This window comes from Apaloderma vittatum, unplaced genomic scaffold, assembly GCF_000703405.1.
Source record: "Apaloderma vittatum isolate BGI_N311 unplaced genomic scaffold, ASM70340v1 scaffold23085, whole genome shotgun sequence".
In the NCBI taxonomy this organism is placed as follows: Eukaryota; Metazoa; Chordata; class Aves; order Trogoniformes; family Trogonidae; genus Apaloderma; species Apaloderma vittatum.
Window position 1 is genome coordinate 1 of NW_009719145.1, and position 8,391 is coordinate 8,391.

The following is an 8,391-nucleotide window of genomic DNA, read 5'->3' on the forward strand; positions in this document are numbered from 1 at the left end:
TATATATTTATATTTATAAAATAATAATCCTAAAAACTAAATGCTCTGTTAAATATCTTTATAATGGTGATGTTCTTGAGCTGGGTAAATCTTCAAGTAGACCTGGAAATTAATGCTTAATTTGAAAAATGCCTTTTGGTGAGCCGTGTACTTTGCTTTGTGTAGATCAATGACTTGGTTGACGCTCGAGATATGAACATGGGAGCGTGGTTTGAAGCCCAGGTTGTAAACGTAACCCGGAAAAAACCTACAAATGCATCCGCTGACCGTTGCGGGGACCCTGATCAGCCGGCAGCCATTCCTGAGGAAGATGTAATATATCACGTGAAATATGAAGAGTGAGTTTCGTTGCCTTCTGGGTTAATACAGAAATTTGTCTCATGGTGTTCATGGGAAATTTTATTGCAGAGATCTGCAAGGTAGAACAGGACACGGGAGTGTCATTATTGAGCTCTGTTAACTGTAAGTTGGAATTCCGACTGGAATTTCTGGAGGCTGAAATCTTGATTTTTAGAAATAGAGCTTGGCTGTCAGCATTTCTTAACTGGGATCCAAAAGCAGCAAAGTTTGATTGCCGATTCTGTGCGCCGGAGAAAGAGATTTTATTCCTGATGGTATTCTCCTGTGTTGCACCGCATCAGCTTTTAAATGGAGCTGTCTGGATAAAAACCTCTCGCTTATAAAAACGATGATGTTGAACCTGGTTTTTCTTCTCTGTCCCTCTGTGCCTCCCTTCCACTTCAAGTTATCCAGAGAACGGGGTTGTGGAGCTGAGTTCGAACGACGTACGGGCTCGCGCACGGACTATTTTGAAGTGGCACCAGCTGGAAGTAGGGCAGGTGGTGATGGTCAACTACAACCCCGATGAGCCAAAAGAGAGAGGCTTTTGGTACGATGCAGAGATTCTGCAAAAAAGGGAAACGAAAATGATCAAGGAGATAAACGCAAAGATCTTACTTGGGTAAGCGAACTCCTAATGCGGAATAAATTGAATTCCCTGACTCGACGTCAGCTTTTGTGAGGTCTGAAAAAGCAATGGGACAGAAATGGTGCAAGAGAAGTGCTGGGGGAAGGTGAGAAGCTGGCCTGTCCTGTGGGGGTGACTGATCTATTGTTGTGCTTTTAAGTTCCACTGGAGCAACTGGGCAGTTAAGGAGCTCAGGGCACGCTGCTCTGGAGCTTCACGTCCAGCTGGGAGGGAGGGAATTCCCGCATTCCCGAGGAGGCAAAGCGATGTTTATTGCATTAACTAGCCACAAGGGTTTTCCAAAAATTTCAGGTAAATTTTTTCCAAGTTTCAGACAAGTTTCACAGGGTTGATATTCCTCTTTTTTTTTACTTCCCCCCTGACCACAGTTATTTTGCCTTTTTAACTATAAAATATAAGGAGAGTTAATCTCAAATGTATTTTGGGGAGAGATCAGTCCCTGCTGATAACTGGAATGCTCCAAGTGCTTGGATTCTCGTTGAGACGAGAGGGGACACACCTTAATTGCATGGAAATGATGTGATTGGTGGTGACGCTGTCGTGCCACTGCCCCAGATTGTGGGATGCTGTGGTGGGTTTCTTGTGCTCCGGGACTGACACCAGACCAGCCTGAATTCATGCTCTATGATACTTTCAAGGTCTAATCTTCTTGACTTTTATCCACCTCTCCTTACAGGGACGCTGGGGATTCCTTGAATGACTGCACCATTATATTAGTGGATGAGATTTATAAAATCGAGGAACCGGGCAGTGCCTGTCCGCTTACTGCCGGGCCGTTAAAACGTGAGAAAACTTGGGTGTCTCGGTCTCACCTCGCGATGTTCTCATTGTCTTTTTGTGAGGATCAAAGGTCTCAGAGTTCCGTAGCTTCAACTCTTTGGACCGTTTTCAGCGTATCTTGGTGCTTTCTGGTGTCTGAAGCAGCCCGTGGTTTGTTTTTGCTGACAGGACAAAACGGACCCGTGTGTAAAGCTTGTAAGGACAACCCGAACAAGACGTGCAGAGTCTGTGCGTGCCATATCTGCGGAGGTAAACAAGATCCAGACAAACAGCTCATGTGTGACGAGTGCGATATGGCTTTCCACATCTACTGCCTCAACCCTCCCCTCAGCAGCATACCGGACGATGAGGATTGGTAAGTTCCGCCTGCGGGGTATCGCAACTACCAGCAAATTAGGAGCAGAACGGGAGGTTTAGGGCTTCAGGCTGCCCTTAGGTGGCAATGTTGGGACTGCACGAGGTTCGCGTGGGTTTTGGTAGGACTTCCCGGCTTTTCTCCAGCATGCCTTTAGTGAGAGCGTGTTTTAAGCCAGAGTTAAGCTTGCCTTAGAGTTAAGAGTTAAGTTTAATCTTGGCTTTTGAGCTTCTTTTGCTAATTTGGGGGTTAGTGTGCCTGTTCAAAGAGAAGTGGAGCTACCTATAAACCGAACGCAGACCCGATGCCGGAAGGCTTAACCCGTGTGATGGCACCTAGAGGTAGATCACAGGCCCCTCACCAGATCCAGCTGACGATAGCTACTGTTCATATATTAAATATATACGATGATCTAGATAGTGAAACGCACCGTTTTATTCCTCGTGCCCTGGGTCAGCATTTTACACGACGATTTTACGATACAGCTGATTTCCTGACACATTTGCAACAGCTTAGGAGAATGTGCGAGGACACCCGCTAATAGAAGTCTAATTCCAGGGTGGAGAGTTGTTTCTGTGTCCTGTCTAGTTTCACGTGGGGAAATCGTAACATAACTTGATATGTTCTGAGGAAATTTCTCTTTTCATTAACTAGTTAATTTTCATTGACCGGTGATTTCTAGGTATTGCCCTGAATGTCGAAACGATGCGAGTGAGGTGGTTTTAGCAGGAGAGAAGTTAAAAGAAAGTAAAAAGAAACAGAAGATGGCATCTGCTAATTCATCCTCGCGGAGAGACTGGGGCAAGGTCGGTTCAAAAGCCGTTTTATTTTTAGGAATAGCTTGGGATAGTTCCTTGTAATTCTTGGCTCATGGGTCTTGCTCTTTGGAACAGGGTATGGCGTGTGTGGGTCGCACGAAGGAGTGCACCATCGTCCCCTCGAACCACTACGGGCCGATTCCTGGGATCCCTGTCGGCACCATGTGGAAGTTCCGAGTTCAGGTACGATGCTGAATCCTGGCCTGAGCCTCCGTAGGGAAAAACAGGAATGAGCCAGCTCTTGGGAGAAACCTCTAGCAGTTAATCTTGGGAGTGTGGGTCACTGGATATGTAAGTGCAGAAAGGAAAGAATTCTGGCTTTGTCTAGATCAAGTGTTCCATAACGGATGTGGCATTGTCCAGGCATTTCAGGTAGTTCCTTTAGTGCTTTTTTTGTTTTGGTTTGGGTTTTTTGTAACTCAAACCCCCCAAATCAAACATGTTTGTTTCCAGTAGTTTGTGCTGGAGACGTGCAGTGTCTCCCACTTGTTCTCCTGGAAGGGTCTCTCTCGGAGAGCTGGCTATATTGCACAGAAGGTTTTCTCACCCTGTTAGAAGCCTGCAGAAGGAAAAGCACTGACCTGTCCTGATCTATTTTTTTAGGTATTAGTCACTATTGCAAGTCTTTCAAAACCAGTCCCCTTGTACAAACACTTTAATTTTAGTAACTATGTTCTTCCTACATCCCTGGAGCTTTTTAATAAGCAATCTCAGTGAGAAAGATCTGAATTTCTAAATTCACCTCGGAAGAAATATCCGTGTGTTCAATTTGCTGAAATATTGAAAGGCTTCTTTCATAAAAGCATTTTTCTCTTTCTTTCCTTTACCTGGAGCTTTCTGGAGGATGGTGGTGAGAACAGTTTCACCCTGTAATATACGTGGAACAAATCTGAAAGGGTACTACTGGTTAACTTAGTTCCAGGATTGTGTTGTTGGTAGCCCGGTGACAGCAGTTGCTGGCAAACTTCCTTTTTATTTTCCGTTTTTTCAGGTGAGTGAATCCGGCGTTCACAGGCCCCACGTCGCAGGTATCCACGGCAGAAGTAACGATGGTGCCTACTCCTTGGTTCTGGCAGGAGGCTATGAAGATGACATAGTAAGTGAAACTTAGTTTAGTTCTCAGATGGCAATAATTAAGTTGTTCTTAAAACAGCGAAGGCCAAGGCTTTGGTTTTCGCACTCTGTACCTGTTTGCCTACTTGCCCCATCCTGACGGTATTTACGTTCTTCAGAAGAAAAGTGGGAAAAGGAAAACTACGGTGTCAACCTGAGAAACAGGATCATCTAAATTAAGTTTAGTATCTGTGCGTCAGCTCTTAATCCCAGAGGCCTCTGCTGCCTTGTCAGGGTCTCTGTCGCATCCGCGGTGCGAGTGGTCTCGCTGTCCGTGCTGCCGTATCTCCTGAGGTCAGGGGAGTGTTCAGAACAAAAACTGGGGATGGAACTTCCGCTTCTGAACACGCCGGCTGGTTCTGCTGGCCAAACCCAACCCTCACCACGCTCTACTGCTCGTCCTTGCAGCTCACCAGTGCGTTTCTAACCTGCACCTCTGTACCCTGAATGCCCCTTGGAACTCGGGTAAAACAGAGCCAGGAACCTTGGTGGCTGCTCTGAGCCTTCATCCTGGGAGCTTGAGTAGAGGAAACACCTTCCCTTTATTAAGAATTGGCACGTTAAAGTTATTTGATTAAAAGACTCTTTTGCTTTTATCGGATTATTTTTGTGAATGTGTCGAAACCATCCATGTACATTTCAGGATCATGGAAATTCCTTCACATATACAGGGAGCGGAGGGCGTGATCTTTCCGGAAACAAGCGCACAGCGGAACAGTCTTGTGATCAAAAACTCACCAATATGAACAGGTCAGCGCAACGTTCACGCTCCGTTCCCAACCTTTGTGGCTGGCACTCTGTCAGCCTGAAAAAAAATAATAATTTGGCCTTCTTGTATCAAAGGAAACTGGTTGAGTAGAAAAACTGTCAAAACTAAATTTTGACTGTGGTGTGGGCTGAAGATCTGTGGAACAATAGAAATGGTTCTTCCAGTACCCTATAAGTGCAACAGAATTGTAAATTAGTGCCACGTTTAATATTGACTTGAAACTTGAGGAACAGGGTAGTAAACTATGTAGAAGGCCTAATTATTGTCTCCCAGAGTTCATAATGTTATATAAAATACTGGAAAATGTTTAAGGCAAACAGGTAAATTTATTATTTCTTAGTAGCTGGCTTGCCATGCAAGCTTTGTTTTATCCTCCCTTCTGATTCTGGTGAGTTCCGGTGGTAAATGGTTGGACTTTCTCCTGCAGAGCTCTGGCTCTTAACTGCAGTGCCCCCATCAACGACAAAAACGGCGCCGAAGCCAAGGACTGGAGAGCTGGGAAGCCGGTCCGAGTGGTGAGGAACGTCAAAGGAGGCAAACACAGCAAATACGCTCCCGTGGAAGGGAACAGATACGATGGGATATATAAGGTCAGAAAGATTTGAAGTCGCCTACTGAATTAGGAGAAGAGAATCTGAGTCTGGCCAAGGGGGTTTTACAGCGCGTGATGGATTTGCATCTGACTTTTTTTTTGTAGGTTGTGAAATACTGGCCCGAGACGGGGAAATCTGGATTTTTAGTTTGGCGTTACTTACTTCGGAGGGATGATGAAGAACCTGCTCCTTGGACCAAAGAAGGAAAGGCCAGGATGAAAAAGCTTGGCCTAACGATGCAGGTAGGCTTTTGGAGTGCTGTCGCTGGACCTTGAACTTGACGGAGAGCAGGAACTGTTCTATTAAATGTTCTTTTAGAGGGTGATCTGCTTTGCCTTGCACGAGAATCAATACAGCCCCCCCCTAGACTGCGGGGGGCACAAGTGCTTTCAGTCTCCTGGGTCGTTTTGTCTTTACATCAGGAGGCTAAATGGACAAAGCTCGTTTTCTTGTACAGAATTTCTGTGCAGGGTCTGACTTTAAGTGCCCTGCAAGAGCAAGGGTCTGTCGCTTAAAACAGAGGACCCCTGGAGCAGCCCCCAGAGGTCGTCGTCCCGACCTGGAATGGTCTGTAAGTCCCTGAACTGGCGCGTCTGCATTGGATGCTCTTTGTTTTGTGCTTCCCTGCAGTATCCTGAAGGGTATTTGGAAGCTGTTGCAAACAAAGATAAGGAAAAAGAAAATAACGGAGACGATGAGTTTGATACCCCGGGGAAAGGAAAGAGGAAAAGGAAATCAGCAGGTTTGTGGAGTAGGCAAGTGGATATAGAAAGCCTTGTAGGTTTTGTGCGTTTTACCCAGTTACTCTTTGCTGGTGGCTTATTGTTTGTTTGTTTAAAAAGTGGTTGTGGTTTGTTTTTTTTCAGGTGGGGAGGAAAAACTCATTAACTCTCCTACGGGCACTCCGAAGAAAACTAAAGTGGAGCCATACAAGCTGACATCTCAGCAAAAATCTCTTATAAAAAGTGATGAAGCCAATGAAAAACTGTGGAATGAAGTACTAGAAGCTCTCAAAGATGGACCGGTATATCAATCTTTTATTTATTTCTTTTTTTACCTCAGTAATAAAGTGCCAACTGACTTTTGTGCTATTGCTAGACACAAACTTCTTGGCTGCATTAAAGAAACAGCCTCAGACCTCCAGTGGTTTTAGTGTAGACATCCACAGTACGACTTGAAAGTGCTGTATTCGAGGTCAGGAGGAAGGATAAGAACTTGTTTAATGTAACTGGTTTTTTCTTTATTGAGCTTTTCCAAACAACTTTCTATGGCAAAAGCAGTCCCTCGCGCTTAACGCAGGGGCGGTGAGTATTTTTCTGGCCGTGTCTTTCAGAGGGTAGCAGCAGTAAGCTGATTCGAGTGTTCTCTTTGCAGAAATTTCTAAATAAAGTCGAAGAGGCCTTCTTGTGTATTTGCTGCCAGGAGGTTGTCTTTCGGCCGGTCACAACCGTGTGCCAGCACAACGTGTGCAAGGTGAGTGGTCCCTGGGACTCTTCTGATGAGTTCAGTTGAGCCAAGCCTTGAGCTGGCTTCTCCCGCGGAGGGAGATTGAGAGCTGGAGGGTCGGTTTTGTTGCCAGTAGTTGGTCTTTTAGCACAAGGCAGGTTTGTGTGTGAAAACTTGGGTTGGGTGAAAGCTCTTCAGAGTAGAGAAGACTGTGCTGTAAAGAAAGTTCCACTATTGTCGCTGCTCTCTGATTCTTCTAAAAGCTGACGAGATCTTCTCGGTGACGCCGATGGGTTGGGCGCCGTTGCGGAGCGGATGGGCTTTGGTTTTGTATTTCCCAAGGCTGATGCGAAGCAGTTTTGCAGAAGCCCCGAGACTTTTAACAGCTGCGGGGGAATTCCTGATGCGGAGAAGCGTAATCGAGTGAAATCTCTACCATAAACCAAAACACACGCGCTCGGGCACGTGCTGGTGCACGCGATGAAGGAACCTGTCTCTCAGCAGCCAGCCCGGCTCCCTCACCGGGTGAACATGCCCTATGAAGAGCGGCTGAGGGAACTGGGTTGGTTTAGTCTGGAGAAGAGGAGGCTGAGAGGAGACCTTATTGCCCTCTACAACTACCCAAAAGGAGGCTGTAGTGAGGCTGGTGCTGGTCTCTTCTCTCTAATTACTAAGGACAGGACAAGGGGAAATGGCCTCAAGTTGCGTCAGGGTAAGTTTAGATTGGATATTCGGAGGAAGTTCTTTCCTGAACGAGTGGTGAGGCACTGGAACAGGCTGCCCAGGGAGGTGGTGGAGTCACCAACCCTGGAGGTGTTTAAAAAACAGTAGATCTAGCACTTGAGGCTGTGGTGTAGTGGTTGGGTGTGCTGGGATGAAGGTTGGACTGGATGATCTTCAGAGGTCCCTTCCAACCCCTGACATTCTGTGATTCTGTGATTCTGTGAACTAGGCTATAAAAGCAATCTCATTCTCTTTGTAGAATGAGCTAAACTTCCCATTTCTCTTTCTTAACCAATTCCTCTTTCCGTCCTTCCCCAGGATTGCTTGGATCGATCCTTCAAAGCCGACGTGTACAGCTGTCCAGCCTGCCGCTACGACCTCGGCAAAAATTACACCATGCAAGTGAACGAAACGCTGCAGAGCGTCCTAACGCAGCTCTTCCCCGGATACGGCAACGGACGGTGATTCTGTAAAGCACTTCTCATTTTCTTTCCTTCAAACTTATTAATGGGTTTTCAATGGGCTTTTAATTTAAAACAACGGCAACAACAGCAACAAAGTAGTCTGTGTTCTCCCAGACCCCTGAAAAAAGTTTTAAAGTCTTCCTTGTTTTTAAAAAAACGATAAACTTCAAGGAATATCCCTTTGTACGTCCGTGGGTTTTGGTTTTGTTCTAAATGTCAAACTTTGCGTTTCCTGCCCCTGCCCCGAACCTGCCATTCACCAGCACAGAATTCTCTTTTTCTAACGGACTTACAAAGTGCTTCCGGTAAGGCTGTTAATTAATCATCGGAGTGGCCCCCCCT

The 8,391-nt window shown here is 45.9% G+C and overlaps 1 protein-coding gene across 1 annotated transcript; it reads left to right on the forward strand.

Moving 5' to 3' along the window:
* Positions 1-165: 165 nt before the first annotated feature.
* UHRF1 (ubiquitin-like with PHD and ring finger domains 1) lies at positions 166-8,173 on the forward strand (the record flags this gene model as incomplete). The annotated part of the gene is made up of 14 exons (XM_009870527.1): positions 166-338; positions 746-961; positions 1,665-1,771; positions 1,937-2,123; positions 2,806-2,929; positions 3,017-3,124; positions 3,933-4,037; positions 4,698-4,804; positions 5,251-5,413; positions 5,521-5,658; positions 6,047-6,158; positions 6,283-6,440; positions 6,791-6,889; positions 7,904-8,173. Coding segments are annotated over 14 exons (1,944 nt in total), but the record flags the coding sequence as incomplete, so codon positions are not given.
* Between the last annotated feature and the right edge of the window lie 218 nt (positions 8,174-8,391).